The sequence below is a fragment of the Bufo bufo genome, chromosome 3 (genome assembly GCF_905171765.1).
Source record: "Bufo bufo chromosome 3, aBufBuf1.1, whole genome shotgun sequence".
Lineage (NCBI taxonomy): Eukaryota > Metazoa > Chordata > Amphibia > Anura > Bufonidae > Bufo > Bufo bufo.
In genome coordinates this window covers 43,554,063-43,575,016 of record NC_053391.1, presented here as the reverse complement: position 1 = coordinate 43,575,016, position 20,954 = coordinate 43,554,063, and the positions used below count along the sequence as shown (strand labels likewise).

Here is a 20,954-nt window from a genome sequence, read left to right as displayed (position 1 = left end):
TTATGTTCATTTCTATTATCCAAGCCATCTTTATTATAGTACTGACAAATCTAACAGACACACTCACTGCGCTTATTAGTTTCTTATATTCACTGACATTTGTATTTTTTGTCCTCTGCCATTTGACCATGTACGGTATGTGAAGCTACAAACAACCACTATAGACCAGTAAGACTACGCTGATGAAGTTTGGCAGTTTATTAATAGATAAAATTACATCCATACACAATCATATGTAAAACAATTAAAAGTCACACAATCTGGCAGTGCCATCACCTTTAAAACAGATCTAATACAACTAAATACGTAAAAAAGGATTTTTCAATCTGAAGAGTATTTTTAAGTAAGGTCAGGGCTCCACCAGGGGGGCTTGTAAAATGCAATAAAATTGTGCTGCAACTTTTTTCCCTGTAGGTCAGGAACACTGATCTTGTAGTAATCCCACTATTTTAATACAACTTTTTACCTTAAGGGGTCATCCACACGACCTTATTTATGTGTCCGCATCTGTTCCACAATTTTGCAGAACCATTAATTTCAACGGGGCCACCGAAGATGCGGATAGCACAACGTATGCTGTTCGCATCCGTACTTCAGTTCCGCGTTCCCGTTGAAATAAATGGATCAGCGGAACCGAAGTACGAATGCGATCAGTGGTTGCGCTATCCGCATCTTTTGCGGCCCCGTTGAAATTAATGGTTCCGCAGAATTGTGGAACAGATGCGGACACATAAATAAAAGGTCCTGTGAATGAGCCCTTAAGGTAAGTAGTTACAAAAAAAAAAAAAATAGAGCACGTCCTATCTGACAAGAATAGGCATTTCTATCTTGGGGCTGGTATCTGTCTTTTGCAGTTAGCAAAACACATACAGTTGTCTGAATGAGCCGTAAAGGTGATGCTTAGAAACAGGGCAGTATTTGAGTAGTAAATGTCTTTTTTCATATATTTTTATAATCCTGAAACAAGTTCATTACCTTTTCCTATAAAAACGGAATCTGAATAACAGTTCAATTATAAGATTAAATATTTAAAAGGTTAAAAGCAATGTACAGCTCCTACTTCCACCACAGTTGTGGAAATGTGTCCCCTTCAGTGGTGCTTTAACTCCAAAGATCAGAGCTTTGTCTTCAAGAAACCCCTGGAACATGTCACACTTACAGGCCGAGTAAAGGAACGCTTCTGGGCAGATGACAGACACGAGGCGGCACCATCCACACATTAGCTCGTGGAGCCTCAGCATTTCCAGCTGTATTTGTAGTCGTTAAGTTCTAAATGACGGAGGGAGGATTTTCCCAGTGTCGATAACTGGGTGAACTGTTCCAGGGTCTGCGAATGAAGACCACAGTTTGCAAGTTCTGTGCTGTCGATTTCCTGGGAGACAAAAAAATAAAATAAAAATACATGAATTATAATAAACAGTAGAGATGAGCTAATAGATTAGTTCATCACAGTTCTTTAGCAGCGAGGGGCTGTCCCTGCTGCTTAAGAGGATCCCCCCTCCCGCTTGATTGACAAGGCCCGGCATCTTGCCTGGTCCTGTCAATCTCGTGCCTGTGCCGCAATGTGCAGCACACCATCTGAACTTACACCTCTACTTGGTGCGAGCACGAAAATGACAGGGCTGCGAGAGATGTTGGAATGAGGACTGCCCTTTGCTGCTCAAGAACTCAAATTGATTTGCTCATCTCTAATAATGAGCCATATTAAAAAGGGATTCCCCACCATAGATATAGTGATTGCACGTCGCTAGGAATGGTCGGTCAGGGAATTGTATTTTAGTTCCCTGCTCAGCAAATTGCCGAAACGCAGAATAGCCCTATTCACTTGAATGGAGCTCCCAGCAGATCCCTGCACAGCAGGTGGTATGGGGCACTTCGAGTAGGAGAAATGCCAATTAAACCAGTCCATTCATTTCCTGGTGGCTCCATGTGGCATAGATATATGCTAGGTGATGGGAATACACCCCTGGTAAAAAAGAATGGTGGCTGGCAGTAAATGCTCTATATCAGTGGTGGGGTCGGAGGAGTTTACAGATCAGAACACAAGCTTTGTGTGCTATAGACGGCTCACCTTGCCATTTTGGGAGTGGATAGACGTGTTGAAGACGGTAGTTGGCTCATGTGTGTATAGAGATGCTGAAAAACTTCCCCTCTGTGCAGCTTTAAGCAGCAGAGTCAGAAAATGCACAGTGTGTGGCATCACCGGGCCGGTAATCTCCAGGCTGAACTGATCTTTAAATCCAGACAGCACCCGAGTTTTCACACTGACACTCCTTGTCTGCAGAGAGATTAAAGACCATGGTGTTCGATATCTGCTTCTCAAACCAATAAAGAAACATATGCCCTCACCCAGTGACAGATGGCTTTCAGGGTTATAAACATTTACCTTCATTGTATGCATAGTCGCCCCCCTGAAAGCCACTGGTGACAGCAGCGTCGGTGGAAGTCCTGCCTGTGGACCAGCAGCAGCAACTATGCTCTTGCAGTTGATCAGGAAGTTGAGTAACGTGAATGTATTTGCACCTTTGACCAACACAACAGATTCTGGTCTGTGATCCAACTTCACTTCATTTTTCTCTTTGCAACTGTTACAGTCAAGGTTAAGGTACAAATATCGTACACAGAAGAGTCATTGCAACAGTAATATCAGGAGAACTTGCTGTGCCTATCTGGAGATTAAAGGGGTATTCTGTTTGTTTCAAGTTATCCACAGGATAGCGGATAACTATTAGATCAGTGGGGGTCCCAGCGGTAGGACTCCCACTATTTACGAAAACAGGGACCCTGTACCCCCTTCTGAAATGAACGGAGCAGCCAGTCGCACATGCGTGCAGCCACTCCATTTATTTCTATGGGAGTTCCGCAGATGGCCATAGAAATGAATCAAGCGGCCACACGCATGTGTGAACGGTCTCTCCGTTCATTTCAGGGGGGTTACAGGGCCCCCTTCGATCTAATAGTTACCCCCTACTCTGTGGATAGGGAATACACCATTAAAGTAGATAAGGAATACACCATTAAAGGGGTTCTGCAGTTCGTTTAAACTGATAGGATAGATCAGCAGCATCCGATTGGCGGGGTTCCGACCGATCAGCTGTTTGAGAAGGCCTTCTCACTGTTCACCGCAGGCGCAGTGACGTCACGACTAGCATAACTGCCCTGGGCGGGGCTAAGCTCTGTTCACTTGAATGAAGCACGCGAGGACCATGGGGGTATGCCACACAACCTCTTTAAATGTAATAAGCTGTTTGATATTACAGATCCTGGTCACCCGTATGCCAGTATTACCAGAATTCCATGAAAGGATACAGTTTGATGGAGATTGCATCTGGCTTTTTAATTTGGTCTTCAACTCCCATCTCTTCCAACCATGAGAAACTTTCATCTTCATCACTTTCCGCTGGTGCCCTGAAAATATAAGCAAGAAAGCCGGTTACGTCTTCATTATATTAAGAAACTGAAAATTATTAAAGGCGGAGACAGTTTATTAAGCTTTTGCATGGTTTAAACCAGGCATGTCCAAACTGCGGCCCTCCAGCTGTTGCAAAACTACAACTCCCAGCATGCCCTAATAGCTGTAAGCTATACAGGCATGCTGGGAGTTGTAGTTTTGCAACAGCTGGAGGGCCGCAGTTTGGACATGCCTGGTTTAAACGGTTTAAAGGTGATAAACATCAGATTGTGGCGAGTCCAACCTCCAGGACAGCCTGCGATGCCAAGAACAAGGGGTCCTGGAGTCCCCTCTCTGGATGGCGTGGCAGTGCACATTTCCAGGTACAGGGTTTTATTATGCCTCATTCACACAGTCAGTGTACGGTCAGTGATTTCCATCAGTGATTTTGAGCCAAAACCAGGTGCAGATCTTTCCCTTATACCTTATGTCTGTGGAGGCGTCAATCCTGGTTTTGGCTCACAATCACCGAGGTTTAGGGCTCGTTCACATGAACGTTGGTGTCCGCAATACACGGGCACCGTTCCGTTGTCATTCCGCATCACGGATGTGGACCCATTCATTTCAATGGATCCGCAAATCCGGAGATGCGAAACTGAACACTACAGAGTGCTTTCTGGGGTTCCGTTCCGTGCCTCCGCACCGCAAAAAGATAGCACATGCTCTATCTTTTTGCGGAACGGATGGATCGCGGACCCATTCAAGTGAATGGGTTTGCGATCACCGTGCGCCTGCCCCACAGAAGGTGCCGGTGCATTTCGGAACGCAATTTGCGGTCCACGGCACGGGCTTCACGCGGTTGTGTGAACGAGCCCTTATACTAAGGTAAGATCTAGTTACGTAAGTATTTTTGGAAAATATTCACATACTTCTCGTCACTTGTGTTCCCAACGTCCTGAACCTTGTCACCCACTTCAGACACCGACTCTGAGGCTTTTGTCTTTTTACTTGGGTCATTAGTCACCAGGGGAAGAGAGAAATCAATTCCTAGGGGAAAAAAAACAAAAACTAATTTTTAATAACAGATCCAAAGAGATTAAAACAGTGGCTGATGAAATGATTTATTGGAAATGTTAACCTCTTAGGCCCCTTTCACACGGGGGTGTTTTCCGCGTGGGTGCAATGCGGGAGGTGAACACATTGCACCCGCACTGAATCCGGACCCATTCACTTCAATAGGGCTGTGCAGATGAGCAGTGATTTTCACGCATCACCTGAGCGTTGCGTGAAAATCGCAGCATGTTCTATATTCTGCGTTTTTCACGCAACGCAGGCCCCATAGAAATGAATGGGGCTGCGTGAAGATCGCAAGCAAGTGCAGATGCGGTGCGATTTTCACGCATGGTTGCTAGGAGATGATAGGTATGAGCAACCCCTGGACCCCATTAAAACAAGATTTTTGTGAAACTCACCTGTAAAATCTCTTTCTCGCTTAGTTCATTGGGGGACACAGGACCGTGGGTATAGCTGCTTGCTGCCACTAGGCTGAAAAGTGATAACTCCTCCCCTGCAGGCTATACCCCCTCCAGTCTGGAGAGAGCATATCAGTTTGTCCCCAAGCAATAGGAGTAGGAGAAAAAAAACAAAAAAAATATAAATAAAAACATACGGTAAACAACCAATAACTGACCAATGCCAGTCGGATCAAACCAGAACCGAGGGCCATACTGGCTCCACAACCACCAACATTTACGGTAAACAGAAATTACTGGGTGGGAGCTGTGTCCCCCAATGAACTAAGCGAGAAAGATTTTACAGGTGAGTTTTACAAAAATCTTGTTTTCTCGCTCGTATCATTGGGGGACACAGGACCGTGGGACGTCCTAAAGCAGTCCACGGGGAGGGAACAAATCACATGCCCATGGAGAAAAACGCCCTCGAGGATACGCAACTCACTGCCACCTGCAAGACTTTGCTGCCAGGAGCAGTACCCGCCGGTGCCTAGGAAGGCACCCGGTAAAACTTGATGAACGTGTGCCTGAAAGACCAAGATACTGCCTTCCACACTGGAAAGCTACTGCATGACGGAGATGGACCCGAGAAGTGCCGACCGCTGGTCAGGTGGGCCAAGACTCAGCTGGGCGGTGTCTTACCCCGAGAGCGGAATGCCCGAGCAACTGTTGAACAGATATATCTGGAAAAAACGGAATTAGTCTTACCGGTAATTCTGTTTCCATGAGATCATCACGACGGCATACAAGGAGATTGACCCCTGACCTCTGTAGGGGCAGGAACAGAGAAAGGTTAAATACCCTCCTCCCACCACCAACACCAGTGTTTCCAAAATCACACAGAGCAACCCGGTGGTGGAAAACAGTAAAAAAAAGGTATTACTCCATACCTTCTAGAGACCTACTAGGTCAAAAACGATTTAAATCATAGGGAGGGAATAACGTGCCGTCGTGATGATCTCATGGAAACAGAATTACCGGTAAGACTAATTCCGTTTTTTCCATAGCATCATCACGACGGCATACAAGGAGATATAAAAAATATATCAGTTAAGGGGGGGCTACAGCCTGGAGGACTTTCCGCCCGAAGGACAGATCAGAAGATCTGGAAAGATCCAGGCGATAGTGCTTTATAAATGTATGAATGCTGGACCAAGTGGCAGCACGACAGATTTCCTCCAGAGAAGCCCCAGCTCTCTCCGCCTGAGAGGAAGACATGGCCCGAGTGGAATGGGCCCTAATGTTGACTGGACATGTAAGGTTTTGTATTTGGTAACAAAGACTAATGGCTTCTTTGAGCCATCTAGCTATAGAGGACCGGGAGGCTTTTTGGCCCTTAAATCTTCCTCCAAAAAGGACTAGTAGATTGTCAGATTTCCTAAACTTCCCCGTCACCGTGATATAGTTTAGGACTGCCCGTCTAACGTCCAGAGAGTGAAACGCTGATTCTTTGTCATTAGAGGGGTGCTGGCAAAAAGAAGGTAGGGTAACTTCCTGGCTCCGATGAAAATTGGATACGACTTTGGGGAGAAATCCAGGATCCAGACGGAGAATAATTCTATCATCTAGAATACGGAGGTAGGGTTCCCTGATTGATAGGGCTTGTAATTCCCCTACTCTGCGGGCCGAAGTTATCGCAATTAAGAAGGCGGTTTTTCAAGGACCATAATTTTATTGGACAGTCAGACATGGGTTCAAAGGGTGGTAAAGTAAGGCCTGTAAGAACGACGTTCAGATCCCAGGAAGGGACACGGGCGGTGATCGTTGGGCGGAGCCTCGTCGCTGCCTTAATGAATCTTTTGATCCAACGATGGCCGGCTATATCTTGGTCAAAGAAACAACCTAGGGCTGAGATTTGGACCTTCAAGGTAGAGGGTCTAAGTCCCAGGTCCAGACCTTGCTGTAGGAAATCCAGTATTCTTTGGATGTTGGGTTTACGCAAATGTGGAGATTCGTCCCCACTCCAGGAACAAAAACGTTTCCAGATCTTAAGGTAAATTGCTGACGTTACCTTCTTTCTGGAGGCTTTCAAAGTAGCAATAACTTCGTCTGACAGGCCCTGAAGCTTCAGGGTTTGGGACTCAGGATCCAAGCCGCCAATTTCAGAAACTGCGGGTTTGGGTGTAGAACTGGACCCTGCTGGAGTAGATCACCCCACACAGGAAGGAGCCATGGATCTTGTAGGGAAAATTTTTGGAGGGATGAGAACCAGCTTCTCTTTGGCCATAGGGGAGCGATCACAATCACCGTGGCCTTGTCCTGGAGAATTTTTTGTACCACCTTCGGAATTAGAGGAAGTGGAGGGAAGGCATAGCACAGATTCCAATGCCAACGAATGGCGAAGGCGTGTAAGGCATGAGGTCTGTCCCTGGGGTTTAGGGAACAAAATGTTTCCACCTTTGAGTTTGCCCTGGTGGCAAACAGATCCACGTCGGGCATCCCCCACTTCCTTACTACTAGCCCGAATATTTCTGGACTTAGAGACCATTCTGTATAGTCGATTCTGTGGCGGCTGAGAAAATCTGCTTCCTGATTTAGTATTCCCTTCAGATGAACTGCCGATATCGAGGCCACATTCTGTTCCGCCCAAGCAAAGATTTTTGTTGACAGTGCTTGTAGGGTTACGAACCGTGTTCCCCCTTGATGGGAGAGGTAGGCAATGGCCGTAGTGTTGTCCGACAGCACTTTTATGTGATGATGACACAACATTTCCTCTGCTACCTTTAACACCTCCCAGACTGCTCTCAGTTCCCTGAAGTTTGATGACTGGGATCTGATCGAATCTGGCCAAGTGCCCTGGAACATACGATCCCCCACCTTTGCACCCCAGCCGGACAGACTTGCGTCTGTTATTACCTGGACCTGGGGAGTCTTCTGCCACGGATTTCCCCGTGATAAGTTTCCGTGGTCTTTCCACCAATTTAGGGACTGCAGAATCCGAGTTGGTGGACTTACTTGATGATCTAGAGAGGATTGGCACTTGTTCCAGACACTCAGGATCCAGGACTGAAGGGGTCTGAAGTGTATTTGACACCAGGGAACTGCAGGAATACAAGATGTTAGCAGGCCCAGCAGACTCATCGCCTCTCTGATAGAGCAAGATCTTCTTTTCTGAATGGACCTGATCTTTTGTTGGAGAACTGATATTTTGTCTCGAGGTAGGAATACCGCTTGCTTTCGGGAGTCTAGGATCATCCCTAAGAATCGAACTTCCCTTGAGGGGGTGAGGACGGACTTTCCTTTGTTCACGATCCACCCCAGATAGTCTAGGATGGAGAGAAAAAACCTCAGGTTCGCTGACTAGAAGGAAATCGTCCAAATAAGGGATCATAAGTCCCTGTCTTCGGGCAAAGGCGACCATCTCTACCACTACTTTGGTAAATATTCTTGGCGCAGATGAAATCCCGAAGGGAAGGGCCCTGAACTGGTAGTGATGGACGTTCCCTGATATATCCTGGATTGCAAACCGGAGAAACTTCTGTGAGTCGGTGTGAATGGGAATGTGGTAATAAGCGTCTTGTAGGTCTATTGTGCACATGAAGACGTCTTTGCTTAGCAGAGGGATTGTAGATGCTAGGGTCTCCATCCTGAATTTCTGATAACGGATGAACCTGTTTAGTGGTTTCAGGTTTATGATAGTCCGAAAAGTGCCTTCTTTCTTCCTGATTAGAAATAGGGTTGAATAGAAACCCCTGCCTCTTTCTGGAGGCGGGACCGGTGAGATTACATTCATTAAGTGAAGTTTCTGGACTCCTTGCAAAGGTTTATTTGGAACCGTGTCAGTGAAAATTTGTTTGGGGGTCTTGAAGACCACTCTATTTGTTAGCCTGCCCCGACTACCTTGGAAATCCAGGGGTTCTGGGAGATGGATTCCCATGACCCCAGGAATCTTGAGAGAGTCTTCCCCCCACCCCGATGTCATTGCTTATCGGAGGATTTTGGGTGGGAGAAGGATTGGCCTCTTCCTCCTTTTGGATAGCTCCAACGTCCTGATTTCCCTTTCCCCCTGTAGCTTTTTTCTTGACCCGAGGAGGGGCGAAAAGGATACCGGCGTCTGGAGGGGCGATCTTCCGGAAACCCCTTCTTTCTGTCCGCGGCCTTCTCTAGAATCTTATCTAGCACCGGGCCAAACACATATTCTCCAGAAAAGGGTATGGAACAGAGCTTCAATTTAGACGTCTTCTCCCCGGACCAGCACTTCATCCAGAGGGCTCTTCTGGCTGCATTGGAAAGTGCCGCGTCTCTGGCAGAGAATCGGACTGATTCGGCAGAGGCATCCGCCAGGAAGGCCGTGGCGGATTTTAAAAGAGGGAGAGAACTAAGAATTTGTTCCCTAGATGTTCTATCTTTAATATGAGTTTCCAATTCTCCCAACCAAAGATACATGGATCGGGCGACTGAGGTAGCCGCAATATTGGTTTTAATATTGAACATGGACGCCTCCCAGGATTTCCTGAGAAGACTGTCCGCTTTACGATCCATTGAATCTTTAAGTTGGGAGGCATCTTCAAATGGGAGAGATGTTTTCTTGTTCACTTTGGCCACCTGTAAATCGATCTTGGGAATTTCATTGAAAATTTTAGATTCCTCTGGATCAAAAAGCAACCTATTTTTGAACGCAGCCGGGACTCCCAGACGTCTTTCTGGATCTGCCCACTCATCAAAGGACCATATCCCTAATACTCTCGTTAATGGGGAACACACGAGTTTTCTTGACTCTTAGGCCCCCAAACATTTCTTCTTGTACTGAATGGGTACGTTGCACTTCCTCCACGCCCATGGTCGACCTTACTGCCTTTAATAGGTCGTACATTTCTTCTGTAGAAAAGTAATATCTACGACAGTCATCCACTGAGTCTGTATCAGAGACTCTCTCCCCCTCTTCCCATGACCTAACGGAGTGGGCACTTTCATCCGCCATAACTTCTAGGTCCGAAGGGGATGGAGACCTAGCCCGCTTTCTCTTAGGTTGCGGCAAGTCGGGGGGGGGATTAGTGGACAGGTGGGCCAGGGATGAACGGATCTCTTCCTAAATCATGGTTTTCAATTCCTCTTTTAAAGGAGGGTGCTTCATCCCGTACAATATTAGAAATACAAGACTTGCACAACTTTTTAGGGTAGTAGTCAGGAGGTCTGCTATTGCAGGAGATACATTTGAGTGTTTTTTTGATTTTTTTCCGGGGCTTCTTTAGCCTAAAAGAGAGGAGAAGGCAGGGCATCAGGGTATGACCACTAGAGGGAGAGAGAGAGAGCAAGAGGGGGTCAGCAGAAGCGAGCTAGCTGCCAGCTGGAAATAACTTTCTCTCTCTCTTTTTTCCCCTTCCCCCTATTACAGCAGGAGAGGGGGATCAACAGACTCCCTGACCTGCACATATAATACCCCCGAAGGGGACTCACAGTTGGTAGCAGCGCCGGTGGCTCAGCTCTAGGGGATCGTCCTCTCTGCAGGCAAGGGTTCCGCACCAGTGGGGACCGATCCTGGGAGCGTTTTGACACGGGCGGTAACCAGCGTTCATGCCTCGGTTTTAAACTGGGCTCCACGCTGCCGCCGCGACGTTACTTCCGGGTCGCCGGCCGTGACGTCATAAACATGCGCTCCATGCGCCGGCGCGCACCCAGCTGTCGCCCGAGTAGGCTAGGAGGGAGTCTGCGCCAGGGAACAGGCCCCGGAATAACCAGAACGAGATAGGCCCCCTAGTACTTGGACCGCGGGAGGGCAGGGGGACGCCATGCTGGATGCCGGCGTTTTTCCAAAGGTAACGGAAAAATAAAAAATAAACAGGTTCCATTTCCTTAGCTTCATCTCCCTGCATACAGGGAGACCTTTCTCTGCCCTGTCCTCTGTAGGGACAGGAAACACTGGTGTTGGTGGTGGGAGGAGGGTATTTAACCTTTCTCTGTTCCTGCCCCTACAGAGGTCAGGGGTCAATCTCCTTGTATGCCGTCGTGATGATGCTATGGAAAACATCCTTTGGAGGCCGTCAGCTTTGACAAGGACCCCAGGATAAAAATTGGTAAAAGTCTGTACGGTGGTAAGCGCTAGTCATGGACAAGCAAACCTCAGAGGCCAAATCACATGGCTGATGGAGAGATCGGTCTGTATAATGCGAAGGAGAAAGAAGAGAAATCCATGTCTGTGATGACGTAGAAGGGCGACCACCTTCTGCGAAGAAAGAGGATACTGGGCAGAGCACTGCCCTATGTTCATGATGAAAGAAAAAAAAGTAGGTACAAGAAGGCGTATCAACTCCGAAAAAACGCCACCAAACAGCTGGCACCTGGCCTTCCAGAGTCGTACAACCCATGGCTACTTGTCAGCTAGACAGAAGGATAAGGTGATCAGTTATCCAGCTCGAGGAGAGACAGGGAAGGAAAAGTGTGTTCCGTTCCAGGGACGAAACCCCTACCGGCGGTGGCACGTTGTGACAGACACCCGCTCTACCCGTCTTGGGAAGGCTCTCAGTCCACCCCCGGAATGAGCAGTGAAAGAATGACCACCATTGGCTTGAGGTGACGTAGACATTACTGATATCTGAAGAGAGGTAGCACCGATGGCGTTACGGCATCACTAGTATAACCCAAGTCCCGCTTAGAACGGCAATCTCGTGGTTGACGAGTGCCGCAGGGACTAAGCTACCCAGTAGAACGCACTCGAAGGTAGGTGCTGATCAGCAATGGCAACTACGCCATCGCCACGCCCGAGTTGACGACAGAAGGACAACAGTTGTCAGAGCAACAGACCCTTATCAGTAGTGTAAACCAGAAAGAGGCCAGAACTAAAGCCCATTCCCATCTGAGACTGGTGCTCTACAGAATCTAGTGGTAATGCGATACTCCGCCTGAAGATGAGGCCATACAAGGGAAGCCACAAGAGTAATGCTCACGCCATACTCCAGCTGAGGAGTAGGCCACACCGTAGAGGTCACCGATTCTCGTGTTAGAAGAATCCGTCACCTGACGAAAGAGCTGTGCAGTAGGAACCTTAGCATTCAATGGTGACGCAAACACCCCTTGTGCAGTAGGAGCTGCCGCATGCTCCTGCCAGCATAAAACTGGGGGGGAAGGCCTGAGAACATACCGTAGAAGTCATGGTATCATGCTGTCTCAATTAGTAGAGCTAACCTTAAACCCTCCACCTGAAAAGGGCGCTGAACAGGAGCAACCGCCGACGTAGTGCCAGGGTAGAACCCCTACCTGAGGGGGGCTGTCCCACTACAGCAATTACGAACCATCTAGCCCTAGCGTGAATACTTCCCTGCGAAGGAGAACCCGTTGTAGTAGTCACTGCAGAGTGCCAGAATAACACCCTGACCTAGATAAGGAAGAGTGGTGGACGAAGCATCCAGAGTCAGTGGAATATTCTGCTTGCTGGATCGTGATCACAGTATTCTGTGTAATGTGACTGACCTGAACGGTGGTGGATGAAGAAAATCAAAAGAGCCACCCTGCTAAGCAGGGAGGTCTGCCTCCTACGACACTAAGCTAAAAACTGACATGCTCTCTCCAGGCTGGAGGGATATAGCCGGCAGGGGAGGAGTTATCACTTTTCAGCCTAGTGTCGCCTCCTAGTGGCAGCAAGCAGCTATACCCACGGTCCTGTGTCCACCAATGATACGAGCGAGAAAGTCTATTCACTGTATTATTTTCCCTTATAACATGGTTATGAGGGAAAATAGCATACTTAATACAGAATGCTTACTAAAATGTGGCTTGAAGTGTTAAAAATATATATCTATATATATATCTATATATATCTATATATATATATATATATAGATATATACTTACCTTATCCTCTTGTTCGCGCAGCCAGCATCGTCTTCTTTCAGGACCTACAAAAAGGACCTTTGATTACGTAATCGCGCTCACCATGTGTTGAGCGTGGTGATGTCAGCGCAGGTCCTGCTGAATGAAGATAGATGATCCTTCTATCTTTATTCAGCAGGACCTGCGCTGACGTCACCACGTGGTGAGTTCTATTACGTCATCAAAGGTCCTATTGCCGGTCCTGAAAGAAGACGATGCCGGCTGCGCGATCAAGTGGATCTGGGACCCGCGCCTACAACGAGAACAGAGCCGGGGAGAGCTGTGGCTGGAGGACCCTGGATTGCCCAGGGTCCATCCACCACCAATTGCTGCTCCCATAGAAGTGAACGGGAGCACACCGCGCACACGCGGCCCCTGCTCCCATTCATTTCTATGGGGCAGACGGAAATAGCCAAGCAAGCGCTCGACTATTTTCGGAGGCCCCATAGAAATGAATGGAAGGTGGCTGCACATGCGCAAGCGCGTCCTCCGTTCATTTCCCCGCCCCGTTTTCATACATATAGGTTAATTACCAATGAAGTGACAGGGAAGTTAGATTACAGCCCTAATGGGGACAGGGACCAAGGTGTGCACAGCTCTGCAGAATATAATACTGCCATATAAGTAATAGAAACCGCATAGTGCTCAGTCCTTAAATGTTGATCTCAGTCTGTGGTTAAAAGAAGCAGAAAGGGCTGTACGGGCAGACATATTATTGCAATGGTTTCAGAGATGAGTGTGCGTACAGTAGCCCACAGGTACAGGAAGAGTTTTTATACATGTAGATTATGCTCGTCCTGCTGAAATCACTTGCCTTCATTTTTCATCGCTTCCCTTATGCCTCTTGTGGTTGGAGACATGACGGCTGTGATGACATCACTTCCCGCTATACTGGCGGCTCGAAACAGCACTGTGAACTGATATGTACAGACATAGAAGTACGGACACAGCTTGGCTTTCAGCAAGTTATACAAAGATGTTAAACTAAGAGCCCTGCACAGAAAAGAAAGAAAAAAAAAAAATAGACTTTGTAAGGATTTTTAAGCCTACCCGTAGTTAGTTTGGAATAAAGATTACTATAAAAGTTACGTGAACAATTAGCAGCAGGATGTTAATAATAAGTGTAGGAATAGATTAGTCTAGTTGCAACATGTACACCTTTGGGGCAAATTATTATATATTTTTTTATTAGTGTATTGTACTCATTATGAATTAAAAATAATTTTTTCAATTGGTCTTTACTAAAAATATGGAGCCCTTTTCACTGTAAAGGGCTGAGATGCTGTAGTAGCAGAATCTGACTTCTCTCTGTTCCATCAGACAGGGAGTTGACGGTTCCTTATTTCTGCTCTCTGACCTTATAAACATCAAAGCTCAATCCATATCTTACTGATAAGAATGTGGCTTAAATAAGTGTTTATGACCTCTTAGTAAATTAGAGATAAGGGTTATTAGATGACTGGCATAAAGTTAAAATAGGATGCACACAGCTAGAAAAACAGTTAGCCCTTTGTGACAGAACGGCTCAATATTTTTTTTTAATCAAGACCAATTTTAAAAAAATAAAATTGTTTTTTTTAGCCCCAAATGAGTGAAATGCAATCATAAAATAAATTAAAAAAATAAAAACATGTCCCTGAAGGTGTATATAGCCTTTAAGGATCAGTTCCCATGTGAATCTGAGGCTGTTAGACACTTTCCTCTCAAATCATCATTTGTAATGGGAAATCGTGCAGCACTCATCACAAATTTTTCAGTCAAAATGACAGACATCAGCAGAACCCGACAACCCCCGGGGTCTGTCAGGCATTGGTGTGCAATGTACTCGCTGTTTCCACTTAACAGAAATCATGATGCAGATGTGAATACAGCGGTAAATTGACAACCACTTACCATTCACTCATTAACACTTGCTGCAGAGCTTCGTCCTGAGCCCAGGGGCTATTTTTCCCCGTCATCTTGCGGTCAGCTCCAATCCTGGGGAAAAGCTGCAGCCACGGAAAGGTGGGATGAAGCCAGTAAACAAGAGCTTGCTGGAAGGCACAGCGGAGATCGGTGGATGACTTTGGTTCCTATGAAGTGAAATTAAAGAAAAATAGACAAAAGAAATTAAAATCACATTGTAATAACTACATTTAGCTGCTATATCCCACAATACAACTCCCTTTTACAAATGCAACTGAGCATCGTCACTGGCTGCCAATAGCCATCATCACCACAGCAGTCATGACATGTCACAGCCAAAATGGGATCCTGAGAGTGCGTGACTCAATACCCCCTTACAGAGATCGCCTTGACGTTTGGCAGACGGGCCCAAATAATTTTATACAAAATGTGTTTGCCAAGAATCTAAAATTTACAAAATAAGCGTAGCATTAGCACCAGAATATTTTCTATTACTATGGCATTATTGTACTTTATTTGGTTTGCAGGGTGCTGTTGCATTGTTTTTTTTCCCTTTGTGTTTCTAGCCATGGCAGCGCGGACCTGCGCATTGGGATGTGCTGACGGACCCCCTTTTCATTTCCAATAGGGTGCACCGCACAGACATGTCCGCTCATATAGACCTGTGAGGGTGAAGCCATACAATCCATACAGTGAATGAAGTGGAGTCATACGTTACCGCTATACTGTGAGGTAAGCTGACTGGAGTCGCATGGCAATGTAGGACTAAGCCCTGAGCTTCTTCTTGGGCTTTTAAGTGGTCGGTCCAAGAAAATGGCTGAGAAGAGGTAAACAGGAGACGCGTCTTTAGACTCCAGTCGGCTGGATAGGTGACCGATGATTCGCATGGCTCAGGCGTGGGAATAGGCTTCTCTGGAGACTATGGGAAGAGAAGGGAATCAATGCAGATTTCTAAATCAACATAAAGAAATGTATAGAACATCCTCACAAAAAAAATAAAAAAAATTAATACAATGGAAAAAGTTGAACTTTTTTCCAGGGTTCCACGGCGATACCAAGTAAAATGCTATGTATGAGACATTAGCGTATGGGATTACGTGTATATGACGAGTCACGTGTCTGCAGTTTCACAATCTCAAGGAATCAAACTGAAGAGGAAGAAAGGGATCCAGGGTAGACCCTTTTAATTTTACTGAGTAGACGACACATGTAATACAAAAGCATTCTTTATTGTGTCATTCCAGAAGACATACAATACACAGAGAATAATATATGAAAAGCAGTGCAGATCAGCGCTGTGAAGACTGATGCCTCTACCGGACTCCAGGCCCGAATACATAAATTGGTCACAGCTGGAAATGTATAAAACCAATAGTACTAATGATCCAATAAATGGTCCACAGGTGTGAACTATACCGCTGATATTTGGAGGATAATATTTGTATTTTTGTTGGATCATATCCCCACTGATAAACTGATGTTCAAGACAACATTGCAAAATGTTGCGGATTGGATCTCGATAGTATTTATAGCACAGGTGGTAGTGAGCGGTATAGTTCACACCTGTGGACCATTTATTGGATCATTAGTACTATTGGTTTTATACATTTCCAGGGGTGACCAATTTATGTATTCTGCACTGCTTTTCATATAGTATTCTCTATGTATTATGGTGATTATGGTTCCCACACATGATTTTTTTGTCTTACTGCTGTTTTTGTTGGATTTTCTACTTGACCTGAGGTCCAAAGGGTGCCCACCTCTGCCTCAGAGGTATCCCGCTGAGTATTGTGTTATGTACGCGTCATCAGCATGGGTGCCGGGGGTAGCATACTTTGGGCGTTTGGAATGTAAAACAGACCCTTAGTGTATGACCCCATAGTGCGGCTAGCCGAATGTGGCCAAGCCATGTCCACCCACAGCCACAAAGTTTTAGTGCAAACTTGTGCAGCCATTGCTTGCCGCAGGTGGATGCAACGTGGGATTGTACCCCGACTCTTAAAGGGGTTGTCCCACCTCAGACATATCGCTAGGATATGCTACCAATGACCAATAAAGGCGGGTCCCTCCAACCTCTGCTCCTTTCTCTAGATGTGAAGAAAGAGAAGTCGTCCTCCATTCTTTTATTTAAATCAAGTTTTTAAAGACGTTTTGAAGATGTTATTTTTAATTTTCTATGTCAATATCTATATTTGAATTAAAAACATAAAAACTGCAGTTTTCCCACTGCCCACTAAATACATCACTTCTTGGTCTGTACAGATCATTTTACTGCCTATCTATACACATAGGTGATATCATTACAGGCAGGATTAGAATGACAGATGAGACAGGATCCGCCATTCACAATAGGTGATATCAGAGCTTATCTACTCCCTCCTCTCCTCTGCATGGGTCACAGAGCTAGAAAATTCTCCCATAGAAGTCAAGGAGGTCCCCGGCTGTCCATTGCGTCTATGGACCATGGGGCTGCCGTAAAGCAATTTTTATAATGATTTCTAAATGTTGTCAAAGGGGTCGTCTCACTTCAGCAAATGGCATTTATCATGTACAGAAAGTGAATACAAGGCACTTACTAATGTATTGCGATTCGTTTTTCCATCACGTTATACATTACATAGTAAAATAGTTTATAAGGCTAAAAAAAAGACACCTGTCCATCTAGTTCAGCCTTGCTCGTTTCCATGGTTATGACCACCCTACAATCCATCAGCTGTGGCCGAGCTTGCATACTATAGGAAAAAGCACTACCCTATGTGCACTCCCACGGTCCTGACCACCAGAGAGGCCAACACTTTTCCCTATATTGTGCAAGCACGACCACTACTGATGGACTGCAGGGTGGTCGTAACCATGGAAACAAGCAGCGTATAATGTGATGGAAAAATGAATCCAGCCAGCAAAGGAGACAATATGGACAATAACAATATATTAGTACGTGCCTTGTAGTAACTTTCTCTACATGATAAATGCCACTTACTGAAGTGAGACGACCCCTGTAAGAACAGCTCAGGCAAGATGGCCAACCCCGGTAAACATGTTCTAAGAATAGAATATTTTTTTTTTTTTTAATCTGAAAATGAAAACAGATTAGAAAAGAACAATGTGTGTTACTATCTGGTTTTTACTGGCAGAAAAATAAAATTTGGTGACATTTCCTTTAAAGAAGCTTCCATCCTTCCCATTTCTGTCAACGCGACAGCGCTGCCATGTTAGGCTACTTTCACGCCAGCGTTTTTTGCTGGATCCGTCAGGGTTCAGCAAAAACGCTTCCGCAACGATAATACAACCGTCTGCATCCGTTCTGAATAGATCCGGTTGTATTCTCTCTAAAATAGCCATGACGGATCTGTCTCTAAAACCATTGTAAGTCAACGGAGGACGAATCTGTTTTCTATCGTGTCCGAGAAAACGGATCCGCCACCATTGACCGTCTTGCAGCGTTATTCTGTCCGCGATGGGGACGCAACCAAACGGAGCGCATTCTGGTGCATTCCGTTTCGTTCAGTTTTGTCCCCATTGATAACGGATGGTGACAAAACGGAAGCGTTTCCATCCGCTATTGAGACCCTGTGACGGATCTCAATAGCAGAAAGGGAAAGCGCAAATGTGAAAGTAGCCTTAAACTATAAGCCCCTTCTACTACTTGCAAAGCGTCCTTGAGCCGTACATCGAGTGCACACACAATAGCGAGACGTTGGGCGGCACTCACCTGGGGCTCTGTAGCTGCAGTCGGCTCAGCGTCAAGACTTTCTTCCCAAACCACATCTTCTACCGGATGACACTGAAAGAGACACGAATCATCTATTATTTACAGGACAAGGAATCGTCGGCCGCAGGATGAGCGAGGCAACGCTTACTGCTCGTTCGTGAAGAGAGTAATCGTACCGACCTGCAGAATAACGGCGTCACGTTTACCGCACAGTAAATTGGCAGAATTGCGCTCGTGTGTGTGTGTGTTGGGGGGTCAGTTTCACCCCACAAGGGATATTTTCCCCCCATTTTCCAATACAAGGCAAACAAAAATAAATAATAAACACACAACCTGTCTAGCAAAAGATACAAAAATCTCTCATAAAGGCTACGTGAACCAAATGTTAAAAAAAAATTATGGCTCCTAGCATGTGGGGAAAAAAAGAACAAAAATGGGAACAGTGCCTAAAGGGTTAAGACCACAGCGGACGTGAGAGAGAACTTTACGCAGCCACAGCACTGAGCGCTCTATGGACAGCAGCGCTTTCCAAACACATCGGTCACGTGACCCGCAGCCTGTCTGCAAACGTCAGAGAAAAGACTGACGTGGCGGCCTCTGATTGGCTCCTCTATAAGCGGTTGTTTCAAAGGGAATTGGGACTGCGGCCGGTAGAGGGCGCTCACCTGCACCGTCCCCGGGTTATCCTGTTCTGCCGCCCGCACCGCCCAGCTCCCCTGCGGGAAGCACTCCGTCGCAATCTCCGCTCTCCTCTTCGCCGTCACCGTGTTTTCCAGATTGGCGAACGGGTTCCTGCGCTTCACTGCCCCGCTCCCGGTTCTTTGTGGCCCCGGAGAGAACGGTCGGACCCCGGGCACCCGCTTAGCCGCCTCTCCCGGGGAAAACAGCGCCGTCCTGGCTCCAGCCTCACTGCGGCTCCTGCGCCTACTCAGCCGCAGGATCTCCGAGGGCTTCTTGAAGCTGGGGGAGTAACCGGGTAACATCTCGGAGGACATGGCGGCTGCTCTGTCTGTCAGGCGGCTTCACACTGACGGCCAGCTGCTCATTCCAAATGTGGCGCGCTTTCCCGGGTGACGTCAGACACCAGTGCCCCGCCCACTCCAAGGATGAGATGACCGCCTGGTGTCGATACTACCGATCACCACTAGAGGTCACTGCTGCTACACACAAACGCCGGACGTGTACAGTGACATTACCACCGGCAGATGTCGCTATATGTTCAGGATTCCTATATGAAGTATAGTCAAAAGCTGTGTGAGCTAGGGCCACTGGGGCTTTGTAGTCGTGGTCAGGTGGGTGCGGGGGTCCATCCAGTTGCAAGTAATTGTAGCAGAGGCAACACGTGTCGCAACAGCCGTTAAACTGGCAGGTCAGCAAACCAGCCAAGTAAGGAGCAGTTGTCCGGCTACTTAAAACATAGTCAAGGTGCCCCTGCACCTTCAATATCTGCTGGCCAACAGCCATCTTGCTTAACTGATCGCTCCTCCACCCCATAAACGCTCGGAGGAGTGGGGAAGGAAACTGACACCAGAACACTGTGGTGGTAACAGGGGAGAAAGCGAGTCCTTCTGTACCTCAATATCATCTGTTGGGGGACAGTCATCCGGTCTCACAGAAAATGGAGGGCTGGGCCAGCGATAGCTTAATGTGAATGGGGGTCTTGAAGTTCCACTAAACCACCTGCATGCCGTTTGGCAGCCAGGGGCGGACTGGGAGCTTAAAGTGGCCCTGGAAAAAAACCTAAAAATGGCGCCAGTGTTGTAGGCGGGTCCAAATTTACAGAAGGTGGGGTCAACATAAGTAGACGGGGCCGATACAAGTTGGCAGGGTCAGAATTACCACAGCGCAGCAGAGAATACCATCCCACAGAACCAAATACCACAGCGCAGCAGAGAATACCATCCCACAGATCCAAATACCACAGTGCAGCAGAGAATACCATCCCACAGAACCAAATACCACAGTGCAGCCGAGAATACCATCCCACAGAACCAAATACCACAGTGCAGCAGAGAATACCATCCCACAGAACCAAATACCACAGTGCAGCCGAGAATACCATCCCACAGATCCAAATACCACAGTGCAGCCGAGAATACCATCCCACAGAACCAAATACCACAGTGCAGCCGAGAATACCATCCCACAGATCCAAATACCACAGTGCAGCGGAGAATACCATCCCACAGAACCAAATACCACAGTGCAGCAGAGAATACCATCCCACAGAACCAAATACCACAGTGCAGCGGAGAATACCATCCCACAGAAGCAAATACCACAGTGCAGCGGAGAATACCATCCCACAGAAGCAAATACCACAGTGCAGCCGAGAATACCATCCCACAGAAGCAAATACCACAGTGCAGCCGAGAATACCATCCCACAGAACCAAATACCACAGTGGAGCAGAGAATACCTCCCCAGACGCTGTCCCTCTGTTGTGGGCGACAATCGCTGCCATGTTCTGTCCTCCTCTAATCTGGATATGGAGCAGGAGTCTTATGAGATGAGATATTGGCCACAAGACCAGGCCAGCCCTACCTTCAGTATGTTGCCTGGACTCCCTTTAATAATGACCCCTATAGTGCCCCCAGTAGTATTTACCCTTCTGTGTTGCATCAGTTTT

The 20,954-nt window shown here is 46.8% G+C and overlaps 1 protein-coding gene across 1 annotated transcript; it reads right to left on the bottom strand.

The window, feature by feature from the left end:
- Positions 1-786: 786 nt before the first annotated feature.
- DONSON (DNA replication fork stabilization factor DONSON) lies at positions 787-19,373 on the bottom strand. Its single transcript, XM_040423149.1, has 10 exons — positions 18,991-19,373; positions 18,326-18,397; positions 15,332-15,532; positions 14,602-14,780; positions 13,523-13,701; positions 4,321-4,438; positions 3,310-3,408; positions 2,387-2,585; positions 2,072-2,278; positions 787-1,372 (listed from the first exon to the last, which is right to left on the bottom strand). The coding sequence occupies exons 1-10, from the start codon at positions 19,318-19,320 to the stop codon at positions 1,235-1,237; spliced, it is 1,722 nt and encodes a 573-aa protein (XP_040279083.1). The 5' UTR covers positions 19,321-19,373; the 3' UTR covers positions 787-1,234.
- Between the last annotated feature and the right edge of the window lie 1,581 nt (positions 19,374-20,954).

Bases quoted from the DNA above. Each gene is read 5' to 3' on its own strand.
- DONSON (XM_040423149.1), bottom strand. From the start codon at position 19,320: ATGTCCTCCGAGATGTTACCCGGTTACTCCCCCAGCTTCAAGAAGCCC. The intron at 2,586-3,309 runs GTATCCTTTCAT...TGACTGTAACAG, and splicing joins GATGCAATCTCCATCAAACT to TTGCAAAGAGAAAAATGAAG. The intron at 1,373-2,071 runs GTGAGCCGTCTA...TTTGTCTCCCAG, and splicing joins TCCACTCCCAAAATGGCAAG to GAAATCGACAGCACAGAACT.